The 17,119-nt window shown below is 34.3% G+C and overlaps 1 protein-coding gene across 4 annotated transcripts in view; it reads left to right on the top strand.

Moving 5' to 3' along the window:
* Positions 1-17,119, top strand: part of ANO3 (anoctamin 3) — a 426,259-nt gene that overhangs the window by 307,722 nt on the left and 101,418 nt on the right. For all 4 annotated transcript variants that reach the window (XM_079928244.1, XM_079928243.1, XM_079928245.1 and 1 more), the window contains 2 exons: positions 4,510-4,610; positions 12,751-12,795. In XM_079928244.1, coding sequence (XP_079784370.1) covers positions 4,510-4,610; positions 12,751-12,795 — 146 coding nt within the window. The remainder of the gene's footprint in view (positions 1-4,509; positions 4,611-12,750; positions 12,796-17,119) is intronic.

Genomic DNA, 17,119 nt, shown 5'->3' with positions numbered 1-17,119 from the left:
AAGCCTGCATGCCTAGAGCCCATGCTCTGCAACGAGAGGCCACCACAATGAGAAGCCTGTGCACTGCAACAAAGAGTAGCCCCTGCTCACCACAACTAGAGAAAGCCTGTGCGCAGCAACAAAGGCACAATGCAGACAAAAATAAATAAATAAATAAAATAAAAATAAAATAAGCATGCTAACATTATATCATGAAAAAGTATTGTCTTAAAATTTCCACAAGATTGTTCGACACTGTTTATATTGACTTTCTATTTCTGCTTAACAAATCACCACACATTCATCAGCTTAAAATAAAACCCACTTGTTAGCACACAGTTCTGCAGATCAGAAGTTTGGGCATGGCATGTCTGAGCTCTCTGCTCTGTTTCTCACAAGACTTAAATCATTGTGTTGGATGGGCTTGCATTCATACCTGGAACTCAGGATACTCTTTCAAGCTTATGTGGTTGTGATAGGATTCAGTTCCTTGTGGTTGTAGGACTGAGTTGCCCATCTCCTTGCTAGCTATCAGCCAGGTACCTCTCTCAGCTCCTAGAGGCCATTCTCATTTCTTGCCACATGCCCCCCACCGTTTTTCGCAAGGGAGACTCTCCCTTGTGTCCCTCTGCTCTTTTGAATCTCTCTTGCCAGGAAAAGCCCAGTCCTTTTTAGGGACTTATCTGCAGTGGAAGACAATATCTCTTTTTTAAAAGCAAATGTGCCTTATAATAGAACTTAATCATGGGAGTGAATATGCCATAATATTCACAGATCCTGGAGATTGTACAAGACAAGGACAGTAGGGCATGAGGATCTTAGAGGACTTCTTAGTATTCTGACACTATTAAAAAAAATCAATATCATGTATCACCCTTTTAAGCAAACAGACATAGAAAGATACTTAACTCCATGATTACAAGATAGAACCTAGATATATTTTTAGTTTAAACCTTATGTTAATTGATGACTAACTGGTATCTAAATACTTGTAGCTATCTGAACTATCAAATCCAGCGTTTTGCATTATCATAAACATTTATTTCTTCTTAAAGTTTCTACTATTATAGGCTGTGGGCTTTGTTTGCAACTTAATTTTAATAACTATTAAATTGAAAATATTTAGGGCTTGTGGCAGGTGGAAAGGGAAAATGAAATTGTGAAAATGTCAGCAAGTATTGGATTTGTTAGCTGAAAAAATGGGAGTATTCCCTAGGGAACAAGTTCCCATTTTTAAAATTTATATTCCCCAGTTAAACACTGAGCCTGATACAGAGTGCATCTCAAATCTTCATTAAATTGTATGTTGATGTGGACAGTTTCTAGATAATCACATCATCAGAGATAATGATCCATATTTGAAGACTGTATAAATGAATAGGTAGATGATCTGTAACTGTCAGGATAGGTGCTTTGTTATCCAAGTGTATTTCCAGATTATATCAGCATTTTGTCTTTATCTTAGACTTAATATGTGAGCTACCATATTCTTTTTTTTCTTTTTTCAGCTCTCTGCCACCAACTTGTAAAGCGACTGTGTAAAAACACATTTTAAAATTTCCTTTTCTCTCAAGAATGAATTTTCTACCTCTTGGGAATTTTGGATGGAATAATTAAATAATAATGTGATGTGTGAAGGCGGTGGGTGCTTTGTTCCCTTGGAAAAGCCTGCCTGCATCAGAGCTAAACAGAATAGTGCCAGATTGAGAGCTTCTGATTCCAAGGGTGAAAGTGATTTTTCTCCCTGCCAACACCAGCCCTTCGCCAACCTCCTGCTCAGTAGCTGCAAGAAAATAAAACTACTTTTGTTTTTTGTTTTTTTGGTTTTTAAGTAGAGGTACAACAAAAGAGAAATTAAGTTGAGGAAATTATAAGAGAAGACAATTTACATTGCTTGGAAAAATATATATATTTTTTTTAAGTTAAGACATACAAAATTAGAAATGTTCTAGCTGTATGTGCACTCAGCTTGACGTTTCATTCATCAATGGTAGAATTAATGAAGTAACATCCTTCTAAAGTATCTCCTTTATTTGAGTGTAATAGATTTTTTCATATCTTAAGGGTTGACAGGAATGAATTAATAATCAGTGATAAGCCAGCTATTCATGATGCTAATTTGAATCCTGACGTAGGACCTCTTCCAGAATAATTCTGGTTTATTTGCTTTCTTGTCTTCATCATCTCTTGCTTAGGTACACGTTACATAGAATGTGTACTCAAAGTAAGTTAACTCATTCATTCATTCATCCACTCAACAAATGCTTAGTGACTACTATGTGCCTGGCATAGAACTAAGTGCTCAGTAGACATAAATGAACAAAGTGAAAATCCCTTCTCTCATGGCATTTACATAAATAGACTCATTCATTAGAAGATAATAAGTACTATGGGAAAAAATAGAGCAAGGTTAAGAATGATGGGGTGAGGGCAGGAAAGTCATAGTAAGTGACCAAATGATGGAAGTAGAGTGAATGAGAGGGAGATTAGTAGGAGAGTGGGTTCACAAGATATTGAAGGTGAAATTATAAAAGGCTGAGTAGGTCATTGGAAAAACTTTGGCTTTCACTCTAATTGAAATGGGGTTCTGAGAAGTTATATGATTTGAGTCACGTTTTAAAGAATAACTCTGGCCGTTGTGCTACGAATAGACTATTGGGGGCAAGAATGTGAGCAAAAGTTATATACATTATTTCCTCAAGCATAGCTAAAGTGTGTAAACTTAGTCTGAATTCAAAGGCCTTTAGATATTTAACACCTAATATGACTTCTGTCATTGTTAATTTTTTTTATCATTCTTTATCTTTAATTTAAAACAAATATATTTGAAGTAGGAAAGTCCTTTGGAAATTGCACAGGAAGCACCTTTTGCTATTTCCCCCCGGTGATTTGAAAAATACCTAGTACCTCAATAAACTATAAAGAAAAAATAACACATGGTCTAAAATTTTGGAAATTCTGTTTACTTTATTTACCTTCTCGGATATTTTAGCAAGTACATGCATATTAAAATGTCTCACAAGTCCTCTAGTGAGAAACCCTAAATTGTCTTGACCTTGGAATGATCCCCCCTTTTTTCATAATACTTCAGGGAACAAACACTTCCAAATGCTAGTCTGTGAAAGTGCCTGTCCAGTGTCAATGGTGATCAGCCTGCTGTCTACAGCTGAGTATTATTCCAATGATTGTCCCGTGGCTCTCTAATAATACTGTTTTAAAATGTGGGTACTACAAATTTGAAATATGTTCTGGCAAATTCATGAAATTAGCCATATCTAAAACATGGCTTTTTGAATATATGAATATAAAATTGTACAGTTTAATTTTTAAATATATAATTTTAAATTAGACTGATAAATTTCTTCCATACGTTTGAGCTTTTAAGATTGTTATGTTTCTGAAGATGTTCCATCTAGTTGAAATTTAAAGGAAAGATGTTAACCAAGTGGAGTCCAGTTGTAACCTGACATGTTGTGCCTAAATGGAAGCGAAGAGCAGTTCTTCCTTGACGTAATTCAGCTTCTCTAATCATTTGAGGAATATGCTCTGTGGAATTCAGTGCTACAGTGGCCACAAACTTCTTTCGTGCTCTATGGGCCTCAGATATTGTAGGAATTTCAGAAAATAACTGTCTAGGCTTTTTTTTTTTAAGTATAATATGAACATTAGTGATATATAATGACAAAATGGTCAGTTATTTAGTTACTTATTTTAGACTACTGGACCAGATCTAGGAATCTTGATGATTATCTGGTTCAGAAAGGCATCTGATTCTCTGTTAGTGGTATGAGAAAAATATTCAGAACGATGGAATCCAATTCTGGGAATTCTTAAGAATTAGACCAGAGTACTCAATTTTGTTAAAAGCTCCTTAGATAATTCTGATGCACACTTGATTTTACTTAAAAACCTCTTGTCTAGATCGAAGACACAAAGTCTTATGATCTCTTGCAGGAAACAGTATACTAACCTGTTAAGGTTCGAGTAAGCCTGCAAATTTGACAGCTCTGTAAGGCTATGGACTTGTAGGATTTATACTCTGTTTATCCCCAGGATTTTCACAGGACCTCGTTTTAATTACAGGAGTAATTACTCAATAAAATGTGCTAGAAGAATAAGTGAATGAATAACTGGTAGCAACTGTCAGTGTTGTTTTTACCACTACCACCACTGCCCCCCACCCCGCCACCCCAGAGCAGGAATGAGAGGATCATGAGAAGGTGTCAAACAAGAATAACTTCAGATTCCTAATTGGCTCATGATTGTTCTGATTAGGGATTCTGGATCTTGATAATGATCAAAGGAAGAAAATGCACTAACTCACATGGATGATTATTTCTTGCATTCAATGGCATTATTACATTTTGATTAAGGTATTTCTGTATTAAGAAATTTTATTCATATAAATTCCTTTTAAATGGGTGATGATGATTCATGTCTAGGCAAGGGGAAAATGTCCTTCCCTCTCAGATCAAATTGTGGCATGATATTATCAGCTCTAAGTGGTGTCTGTTCTGCTGTCCTTTGCAGCCAGCTGTTGCAAACCCTGATATCATGTTTATTAAAATTCATATTCCATGGGACACGCTGTGCAAGTATGCAGAGAGGCTGAATATCAGGATGCCCTTCAGGTACTTTCAAATTTTATTTCATTCTCTCTCAATGTATATTAAGATGAGCCTGTTTTTTGAAAAACTTGAGAGCAATAAATGTAATTCTTTCTACAGAAGAAATGCTTTTTCTTCCAAAGTTTAGCTTACCTTGGACATTTATCTTTCCTTCTAATTTGCTTGCTTAATGTGGTAAGTGTTCTGGTTCCCAGCTATATCATTTCTAGCCGGACTTGACTAGAGGGAGGGGAAAAATAGTTGTTTTCAAATTTTAACTTATAATTCCCAAGATCAATTTCACTTCTTATTTAATATAGGTAGATGGAACTCTTATTTTTGTGAAACTCAGGAAATGTAAGTGTGTAGCACCCTTATGTGTACAAATACAGTGTTCTTTTTCTGTATAGCAGTTAGCAAGAATCATTCCTCAGGTGGAATTCAACCAGATGGTTTCTTAGCTCTGTCCTCAATGCCAAAGGATAAATGGTAATACAAGGCCTTCTCAGTTCAAAGATTTTCCAGCCCTTCCTATGGGCAAGCAAAAATTGAATAGATGTGTTTCCCCATATTGTGTGTTTTGTGTTATATGCAGAATCTATCATTTTCCTCCATGATCTCTCACAATAAAATTCAAGTGTTTCTACTATGTGCAAAGTTTTAACTCACATTGAAGATATGAACATTTACACTTTTTTGGAGCTCAGTATGCTTTATCAACTGCTAAGAAGGTTTAAAAAGGTCTAGGGTAACAAGATATCAAGTAAAAGAACCTCTAGATAATGAATATGAATGAACAGTAAGAGTGCAATTCAAAAATATGGAGAAATTTCTCAGACCTGGTGGCATGGAAGAGGCCAGCTCTGTAAGAGTGCTGACAGCCTCAGGTCTCATGACAAGCCTCTGCAGTATTCAAGATGAAATATGGGATGTTGATCACTGTCTTTTTAGTCACCTGAAACACCTCAGGCTTTGGAAGATGCAGCCACAGTCATTGCCCACAAAACAGAAATTGATTAAGTGTTGGCAACTACAGAGGAATCTTACTGTGACAATATTAGAATTAGATACCTAAATTGACTCCCATTCCTGCTTGGGTAAAAGTTTCAAAATTCTCTGTACAGATGATATTTATAAGATAGGTAAATAATACCTTGAAGAGCTTGGCAAAAATAATAATAATAAAATAAAAAACAAAAGAAAATGAGTAAAGTCTTTTGAATTCTCTGGCACCTTATATAAATTATTAATAAGATACCTACAAAAACCTGAAGTTTGTACATTTTTATGAAACTTGGTCCCTGAAAGAAGCAAGTAAGGACCTATGAGATATTATTTGTATTATGATTAGATATTTTGGAGTCTACCGAGGACTGTTTTTAATTCAGGTCATTCTACTGAACCAAACTTGAGAGTACAACTAGGTAAGTATACACTGTGCAACTCTTCATGTCTTGAGTTTTGAGGAATTTTTTCCTGCTGACACTACGTCTCCTTCTAAAAAGTCTTGTGAAATAACATGCCTGTGACTTATTACAAGCTGATAATGGGAGAATACTTGCCTTTGCTCTATCTGCTTTCTTCTTGTTTGGTCTGTATATATACATGCTACACAAAATCATGCAGAATTAAAACAATGAGCTTCATTTTAACTTATGAAATTATCAAAGACTTTCACAAGTAGTACTCTTCAAACCTCGCATAGATATGGTGAATAATCACCTCTGTTGATTTATGGGTGAGAATCAAATTTCATAAAATATTCTGAAACTGAATTTAAAATTATTTTCTGTGAGACTTAAAACTTTTCATAACCACTTTTTATCTTAAGAAGATAATTGAAAAATATGTAAAAACATTCCCTGAAGTACTATTTATAATTATGAAAAATGGAAATATCTCCTATGTTCAATGGTAGAGGATTTAAATAATTTATATATACCCTTGCAATGCAATATAATTCATTTATGAAACAAATGGGTACAAGGATTTATTGATTGTAGTGAAATAATAAATAAATTTAAATAAAATGTGAAGGATATGCATGTATTCATACAATGAGATTTCAACAATGTAAAATGAATAGAAATAAAATTAGAAGAAAATATAATATGCTAAACATGATTGCTTCTGATGGGTGGGATTGTGGGTCCCTATTATTTTATTTGTTTGCATTCTTACAAAATTATTTTAAACGAGTTCTATTTTGACTGCAGGATATAAACAAAGATGCAAAAGAAGTGTGACACCCAAGACAATAACCTACTTTCTGATATCAGGGTGAAATTGCTAAAAAATTCCAAATTAAGCCTGATTTTACATACCTTTATCCTGCCCCTATTCCTGTGATTTCACCATTGTTTCTGAGCAGAGGTATAGTTGAATTTTTGCACAAACTAATTTCCTTGTAGATCTAAAAGGAGGAAACCCTTAGAGACCATCACAAATTGTGCCATTTCAGTGGATTTCAGTATTCAGTTGCTCTTCAGGTTAACTGAACATTGTGTTAAAATATTCCATCAAAAAAAGGAGCATATCTTCCACTTATCTCCTCTGGACTTTACACAAAGCACTTGTTTGCCAGGGGTCCGAAAGATTGAATCCTTTTTTGCTATCCAAGGGGGAATTTGTCATCATTTGATTCTTAGTCCCTGGCAAAGACAGATTATTAATTTGAAATTATACTTTCATTCAGTGAAAACATAAATGTTGGTTAACATGTTTGCTTTACACCAAATATTTGACATTCATAATTTCAAAGATGATTTTCCTTTGTCAATATACTTTCAAAGTATGTCCATTCTGCTGTAGTTTATAGGGGAAAAGTCTTACAAAGACGATGGCAACAGAATCTACAGCATCACACATTTCATACAGCTCATTCCACCATCTCAGTTGGATTTTATTAATTTTAAAAATTGAAAGTCTGTTAGAGCACACTGACCTTTTTCTCTCATTTCCCTTACTCTTGACTTTTTCAGATAAATTTTGAGGAACTCTGACTTTAATCAATATTCTCATAACTTTGTTTTTTTAAAAAATCTGTATCAAATTTAATTATTTGTGTCTTTAACTTAGCAGTTCATTAAAAACAATTCCCTTACCAGACTGTGTCTCCAGTTTGTATAAATTAGATCCTAGGTCTCCAATCTGTGTGCCATAGTGTCCTATTTCAACGGAAGTTCTGAATAAGATGTTTTCTTCAGTTGATGGTTTTGCTTTTTATAAATGATATTCATTTTTATTTTCTGGTAAGATTGCATTTGAAAGAAGAGTTCTGATACATCCAAAGAAAGAAATATGAAAACCATGAAATGTATACACTTACTGTCTCTTTTTATTGATGATGTGGCTCAAATTTCTTCTTTATGATATGTTTTTCAAGATAATGTTCACAATTTCCACATTACTGAAATTTTGGAAAATGCCATTGTGACTCTTTTGATTTAATAATATAAATATTAGAAAATATACAGCTTTTCCTCAAAGTTTGTCAAAGGAACACTGGTTCCAGAGGATGTAAAAGAAAAATATCCTGTGACCAAATATGTTCCTGAATTTCTAAGTTAAACAATAAGTTTATTTACTGTAGGAATTTTTAGAGAAGTGGTTCTCAGTCTTCAGAATACATCAGAATCACCTGGGAAACTTAGTAAAAATGAAGGTCCCTAGAACCTACATCCAGAGATTCTGGCATATTAGGTCAGGGATAAGATTGTTTTTTTTTTTTTTTTTTTTTTTTTTTTTTTTTTTTTGCGATACGCGGGCCTCTCACTGTTGTGGCCTCTCCCGTTGCGGATCACAGGCTCCAGACGCGCAGGCTCAGCGGCCATGGCTCACGGGCCCAGCCGCTCCGCGGCATGTGGGATCTTCCCGGACCAGGGCACGAACCCGTGTCCCCTGCATCGGCAGGCGGACTCTCAACCACTGTGCCACCGGGGAAGCCCAAGATTGGGTATTTTTAACAAGCATCCCTAGTGATTCTGTTACAGTTGCTAGAGAAATATTGTCTTGAAGATTTTTAATATTTTAATAATTCTTATAATTTTTATAAATTCCAACAGACAGTTACACAGAGAAGTCTTTCCTTAATTTCCATCTGATGATGGATTTTTTAAAATCTTAATATGATGATGTCCTTGGGAAAACATTTTGAGAAATGCTGGAACTCAGAGTTCTTTTAGAACATATTTACAGATCAGTTTAAATAATAGATGTAGCATTAACTAACTCCTTAGTAACCAACTTCTGATTTATTTGTAAGGTACACCTAAAATTTGGGATAGCAGTCAGCTCATAAAAAGAGAATGTTATTCAAGCACAGAATAAGTGGCAAAGTGTTTTCATGATTACCAATTCATTTTCCAAATGTCAACTGTTATATTTAGGAACATATATATTGTGTTAAAAGTAAAATATACAAGAATAACAAAGAACTTAAATAGGAAAAATACATATCTTTATTCAAGACAAGATTTTTTAAAGATTTATGCATAAAAACATATCCGTGCTTGACTATTCCATGTATTTATTCAGTGTTGAAACCTATATATTGCATTTCAGAAAGAAAAGCTGCAAATTTATTCAGAAAAAAATTATTAGAGTTATAACCCTTCCTTCAAAAGTTTTCTGGTAACTTACTGTATGAACTTGAAACTTCAGCATTTTATCTACATTTTATGCTTGATATTCTGCATGTGTAGAATTTTATATACATAAATTTTCTAGCTATTTCTTTTCTTGATTATTTTTCCAAAGTAGATATGGCTTGCGTATTGGACTTGATGTTTCCAAACTAACCAAGAAATTTTAGAGAGTTAAAATAGTCCACATTTTCTAGTTCTTATTCTATCAGGAAAGACTTAGCCTGTGTCTTGTACATTCCAGAAATATCAATTCCCACATTCATTACTTTTCTTTTGATTCAAAGGTGATTCTTATTCATTCTTACCCTTCTCTCACATTAAATTGGTCAAACATATTTTAAGGTGATTCAGTCACCCTGTAGCTTCTCAGGTTGAGTCCAAAGGTGGGGTCAACCTTCCATCTTTCCTCAAGCTCCTCCTCCCACAAATATTTTAATCATAGCAAATTTGGGGGAAAATGTTTTAAAACATTAAGAACAATCTTTTATCACAATTGGGATTAAACTTAGATGACTTTTTTATGCAAAGGATATCTCACTCAAAAATAAAATAATGTAACAACATACAGGGAGCCCAATATATAGAATAGATAACAGTGCAGTAGCTTTGCTTGACAAGGAGCAGGGACCCAGGGTCGCACCCATGTGACCGTCTGTCCTTCTCATTTGGCCACACAGACATCTCCACAAGTGGCCACTGGCTGTGTGAAACAGTGGTTGGAAACAGTGATGGAGATAAGCATTTACTTATAATTTTGAGTGGTTGTTGTAATAGATGGGTAAGTAGGTAGGTAGATAAATGCTGTCTTGATGCAAGGTGTAGAATAGAAGAATCTTTCAAATGAAAAATTAAGGGAAAATAAAGAAAGCTCTATCCATGAACAATATGCAGTTAATAAATTATGCAGTGAAGATAGTGGGTAGGAAATAATTTGGTCCTGCAGGCTCATTTATGCAGAAGAACTAAGGAAAACTGCAAGTTATTATTGACTGCATGAACTAAAGGTACACTTGTATATGTTGGGGAAATATAATTAAAAACAAAATCTCCTCCAACCAAGGAAACTTCTCCACAAACATAGAAGAGAAAGATAACCCTTTTATCACTGAATAAACATTAAATCAGAATGCAACATGCATCACAGGCAATTCACTGAGATTGCAAATACAAAAAGAAATCTCACCCTTTTCTATAGCCAAGCAGATACACCCATTACAGGCATGTCCTCAAGATAAACAATAACCTAACCGTCCTCAAGTAAGAGGACTTGACAGCACTAATTGTCACACATAGTTCATCCTAGATTTGACTGGTAACTAGGGTGTTAGTTAATTAGGAAAAATGAGTCTCTTAATTTTATTTGTTCTTATAGTATAAGCAGTTTAAAAAATATGTGTATTCATCTTGTATGACTTTCTTCCTTCACTTGTTCTTATTTCTCCCAAAGCATTTCAAAAATAAAGAAAATGTTTAAGAGAAATATTTCAAAATAGCAGCAATAAAAAGAATAATGTTTTATCCAAATGCCACCTTGTTCTTTTATATTATTCCTTACCATATCCACAACTGATCATTATAACCATAATCTTTATCTCCTCTTAATCACATTCCTAGATTTTTTTGATGCTGAAAATTATTTTAAACCAATTTCTACATTTGTAGTTTTTCAAAGCGATACCTTATTTAGTAAATGTTTACTAAATTCAAAGTGCCCTCAGGCACTGAAGGAAATAAATGCAACTGTGAATTAAACAAAAGCCCATTCATTTATTCATCAGCCATCGGAATGCTTACTATTTACCAAAGAATGTGCCAAGTATACACAAAGTCAGATGAACTGAAGCTACCATCTTCAAGAAACCCAGTCTCCTATAGAAGATAGTCATTGAACAGTTATATAATACGGGGTAAATAGTGCAAGAGAGTACTTTGTAGAGGAGGTTCAGAGAGAAGATGGGTTTATAGTACAATAGGGATTTTTTTAAACATCTTCATTGGAGTATAATTGCTTTACAATGGTGTGTTAGTTTCTGCTTTATAACAAAGTGAATCAGCTATACATATACATATATCCCCATATCTCTTCCCTCTTGTGTCTCCGTCCCTCCCACCCTCCCTATCCCACCCCTCTAGGTGGTCACAAAGCACCAAGTTGATTGAATGATGTATGCACACAAACCTGTGTTATGTCTGATAAAATGAGTGGGGGGGTGATATTTAAAGTGTGAGTTTAGGCTAGACAGAGCAAACCTTGAAACTCCATATCTGAATTTAGTGTTAGAGTATGTCAGAGACAACTTAAAAATTCTTTTCTAGGATTATGACTGGTGATTGCAATGAAATATGGTAGCTCAGAAGGCTTTTCAAGTTTTCTAAGCAGTTAATAACACAGGACTAAATATCAATTGTCCTGACTCTCGGCCCTGCTTTCTAGATACCACACCATGGAGGAGTTTTCTGATTCTCTGGAATGGGTTTTGGTGGGTGGGGATAAAGAAGCATTTTAGAAGGCCCTGAATGAGATTCCTGAGCTCCAAGATGTGGATTTATTGAGAATCTTTTAGAAGGTGAATTGACCTCTGTCACTAGAATATTTAGTTTCTCTAAAATCAGAATGCTACACACTTACTTAAAACACTCAATATCTTCCTATAACTTTTCACCCAAAAACCTTGGCATCAGTGGTAAGACCCCTCATCATCTGTGCCTTGTTCACCATCCCCTCACCTCTTTTATTATTATCCTCAACTTGCAATTTATACCCCAGCAATTACCAAATTAGTCAAAGTTCCCTGAATCTTACCATGTTAATCTTGCTCCCATAACCATTTCATATGCTGCTACCTCTGTCTAAAATGCCATGTCCTAAGTACTCCATTCAGACGACTACTGCCGTTCATGCTTCATGATTCAACACAGATAACACATCCTCTGGGAAAGCTTCCCTGTCTCCTTTCTCCTCCATCTATGAAAACTAATTGAGATCCCTTCACAGGTACTTCCATAGCCCTCTCTGTTTTACTGCATTATCACACTTTGTTATAACTATCACTTGTCTCCTCAACTGAAAAGTAGCTTTTTGAGGATAAAGACCCTGTTTTTTTTCTCTAAATTTTTAGTGGTTATAACTTAACGTTCTTTGCCAAGTCATAAATATTCATTACATATGTGTTTAGATCAATAGCTGACTTCATATAACATACAAGCAAGTGATCTGGTTAATATGCATTATGTAGCAGAAGACAAACTTTCAAAAAAGAATTAAAAATCAAATATTCAAAAGTGATCTATTGATTTATGAAAGTGTCTTTGTTATTAGTAACTTAGATTCTGAAACTGAAACAATGCAAATTCAGAGTTCTTCCTATTATACTGGTTCATTTCGTGTCTTTCTTTAGCATGTGGAAGTTAGAGTATTGAAATGCTCAGTGTAATTGAATGTTGTCACTTGCTGGTTTCACTATTTTCCTGTGACTTTTCTCAGCTGATTTCTTTCTTTCTTTTTTTGTTTTTTTCAGGAAAAAATCCTATTACACTGACCAGAGGAGCAAATCAATGGGCAGGTTGGTGGGTGATATGAAATTTGTTTACGACCAATTTGTCATTTGGGAAAAAATTAAAAATGCATTTGATTACCCATATCAGCAGCTGTAAATTTTAGAAAGAAAAACTTTACTGATTTGTTCAAGATATTTTCAAAATGACTTATGCCAAATTTGACAATGTTTAAAATCAGATGATCCCTTTTTTTCTATTTACCATTGCCATTCCCACAGTCCTTCCTTGATATAATGTTATGGAGCAAGGATTTTAATTGCAAATTCGTGTTTCAGGAGATTTTAATTTTAAAAATAGTTATAAAACCAGGATTGATGGGTAAATGATGACCCACTAGAGTAATAGAACAATAGACACAGCAGAGGCCTCTTGGATCATTTAATCCAAACCTCTTATTGATAAGATGGTAAAGAAAGACAGAGTGATGAAGTGGTTTACCAAGGCCATACAGCATCTTTTGTATTACGGACCTACTCTTATTCCACCAGTTGAACCTGCCTCTCTTTCAATTGTGGTATTGAAAGGAAACTTCTTTTCAAGAGCTTTATCTCAAAACAACATCTCTTTGCCTATTGTGGTAACAGTAGCTATGGCAAAGGAATTAATTAAAATACAACCCTGAGACACAAGAAACTCTCCCACCTGAATTGCCTTGACCCCGTTTCACTGGAGAAAATGAGCTTCCATTTAATGAACTCTACAAACAAAAGGCTTGTAATAATTCGCTGTTTTTCTGCTCCTTGCAAAACCATCAATTAAAAAAAATAGAATGTGAATGTCGTAGAGGAGACCCTATTGAATAATGTTGCAGGATATTGCAAATCAGAATGACACAAAAACTAGCAAAATCATACAGTGTAAATATGTGACCATTTTAGGAGAGAATTTAATAAATCTACTTCTTTTACCAAAGAAAATGTCTGAATATAATTTAGAACTCTAAAATAGGAAAAGTTTGAATTCTAGAAGAAGGTATTGTACTCTATTAAACATTAAATTTAGGTTGGTAGGAATGAGTGACAAGAAAAGGAAATCATGAGGGGGAAAACTTGAAATCTGAATGAATGCTAAAGGAATTAGTACTCAAATGGCTCTTAAAAAATTAATGATGTTCCTTAGCCAGTTGGATTCCTCTGTTTGTCAGGTTGACATGCTCAGATTTACAATGAGCTTTCATCATTTCTCTTGTGCTCATTCGTTTCTGGTCTATATAAGCAAATTTCCAAAGTTATTTTTGCATAATAAGGTCAAATTCATTGGGATGTTATAATATATAAATTTACAACCGCAGGTTTTCCATATTTTTCTCTGCATGTGCCTGTTTAATATTGGATGTGTTGATAAAACATGTTTAGGTTTGCTTCTGGGTGCTGTATAGAATTAGTGAGATTTGCCACTGTATAATTAGTGTGTTTTCTGCTAAATAGACATCTTCCTTTCAGAGACTCACAGAAGGACAAAATCCTGTATATTAAATTGGCAACCAATGTCTATGTAATACTGTCATAATTTAGTTTTAGAGTAAACTTGTATTTAGAATTCCTGATAAATATGTATATTCTAAATCCTAAAGAAACATTTTTAATAGTGGAAAAATGTTTTTCTTTAGTATTTTGGTCAAACAAAAGTAAACTAGAAAAATGAATGCTATATTATGTGTCATAATATGTTTTATTATCTTTTGTGTTTATTATTTTTTGTTTAATTTTATGAAATGAAAATAAGGTTGTCAGTTATTCCAAACAATTGTTAATGTACCTTAAGCATTACTATAGTCTACTGCTTTACAGTTTACATATTACAAATAGTTCTCTTTGTTCTTTGAGTTAGTGGATGCGTATGGGGAGGGTAACAAATAAATAGGAAAGGCATTTATAAAATTATATGACATATTAAACTGTAAAAATGACTGTCTTGGTATTTGCCTGAGTTTATACTTTCAATTAAGTAAATGACTGATTTTGATTTTTTTTAAACTTGACCTTGGGAAAAGAAAATTTAAATGTTGTGTGTGTATATGTACGGGCATCAATGTTATAAAATTATAAAACCCAATTTTTAGACAATTAGAAAGAGGGAAGCAAAAGTCTAATGTGTGTACTTAGATGTCACTTGTGCTTTCCATTTCCTGACATGGGAAAGATGTTTTGTGCATGGGTAATTTGACCAGTAAACATTAGGGGTAAATATGTACAGGCAATTATCCAGGTTTCAAAGATCATCGTTTCTCCAGGCAGGTCAAAAGGAAATGCCTATAGTTTTATTATTGCTGCTATCTATCATTAGCTTACAAAATACTTTCATATTCAATTATCAAAGCATCTTCAAAAGGACCATTCAGGGGGGCAGAACAAAGAGTAACTGGTTTGCAGATCAGGGAAAATAAATGACTCCATTATCACCACTCCTTACCACCCCACATCTCATCCCCTAGCTTTCACAGCTGGTGTGATAGAGTTTGTGCTCTGACCACGTTCTTTTGACCCTTTAATCCAGATTTCTTTTCAATTTCCATTGAATTCTCTGCGTTCCACTGATTTTAGCAAAGGAATTTAAAGCTCTTTTAGAGGTCATCTTCACATTATGCCATGAAATCTTGAGTTTGCAAGACTGCTAACGTGATAAAAGTTTGGTAGAGTGTAGGTAATACGTTAGATCATGTTGGTGGCATGGTGGTGGTAGTGGTGGTTGTAGAAGTAGTAGTGATACTCCTTTTCCTTATTATTATCACAAAGATTTATTGAGTGTTTACTTTGTGCTGGGCACTGTGGGATCAGTCATTACCTATTTAATTATCAGAATATCCCTTCATTTAAGAGATGAGAAAACTGAATGAGAATCGAAGAAATTAAATAATAAGCTAGATCTTCACATCCTGTGATTCAGATCCAGCCCTGACCACATTTCACTATTAAACATCATGTATTCCTTCATAGGAAGTATGTGAAAAGCCTAAACTGATAATATGGTTTATTTTTCTGTAAAAGGTCAATGATGGTCTACAAGTCATTTTATTTCATTTCTTTAATTTTTTTGATTGGCATTTATTTCTAGTATGTTTGCAATTTTGTCAGAGATAGTAAGCCCTTGGGTGCTATAGCTATCAGCATTTTCTAAGTGTCATCAGATGCCTCCTTTTATTTGATCCTCCTAGCTACCTAATGAAGTAGGACAGATGGAATTACCTTCTGTCTTTACAGATGAGGAACATAAAGCTCAAAGACTGAAAATGTTTGGCTCAATTTCAATGACTGGCAAATTCATCCTCTAATTTTTTATCCCATTGTTTTCTCCACTAGGCTAACTTTGAAAAGTTGGAGTAATTGCTATATAATCCATTCAGTGTTTTTACATGTCTGTGCACTAGTGGCTGGAATACAGCGATATTTTGTGATTTCAGAGGCTTTCTTTGTAATAAGAAGAAGCAAAGTGGACACTTCAGATAACACTCATTTATTATTTTAGGCTAGAAAGAAATGCTCTGGTCCCTCCAAAACCAAAAAAGACTTGGCATCTAAATGATAACATTACTTGGCAAAGAAAATGTCCAAACTCTTCACATGCTAAAAATCAAAACTTGATGCTTATTTCAAATTATATAGACGTGGTAATTTTACCATAATAGACTTGGATGAAATCATTTTTAAGATACAGTCTGCCTGCACATGGCTGTACTAAATTTTTTAAAGTTTAAGCAGAGTTGGCCAAATATTAAGATGCATTGTACTTCTCTAGGAAAATATTATATCCTGCCACTTTGACTCACTATTGCAGAAGAAGTCCAAAAACTGCCAAAGATAGAACCTCATAAATAGTGTGTAAATATAGCACATTTTTAAAGTAAACACAGCTGTTATTATAGCAACTCAGAATCTCATTTTCAGAATCAATCTCTGGAGTCAGTATCTCTTTTGCTTTCATTTTTGTCTTTTGAAAAATAAATATGATTCCAATCAGTATATATACCACATAGAACTGGGTTGTGACTGTAATCTAAAGCTGAGGCCAAAGTATCCTGATGTGAGATTTCCTGAAACAGTGTTTTAATGTTCTCTAACCTGGAGTCTATGCTAAATCCACCCCTCAAAGCGCAGTCAGTGGATAGCAGGATGAGCACCCCCGGGAACTAGTTAGAAATGCAGAATCTCAGACCCCACCCTAAATCTATTGAATTAGTATCTGCATTTTAACAAGATCTTCAGGTGATTTGCAAACCCGTTAAAGTCTTAAAAGTACAGCAAAGACTCCTTGACTCAACTCTCCTTATTGTTAATCAAGTTTAATGTAAAACACCAACTCACAACTCTCCAGCAATGTCAATATTATTAC

Source organism: Stenella coeruleoalba (assembly GCF_951394435.1).
Source record: "Stenella coeruleoalba genome assembly, chromosome: 8".
NCBI classification, from domain to species: Eukaryota; Metazoa; Chordata; class Mammalia; order Artiodactyla; family Delphinidae; genus Stenella; species Stenella coeruleoalba.
Note: the sequence above shows the minus strand (reverse complement) of the source record. Positions and strands in the feature narration are given on the sequence as shown.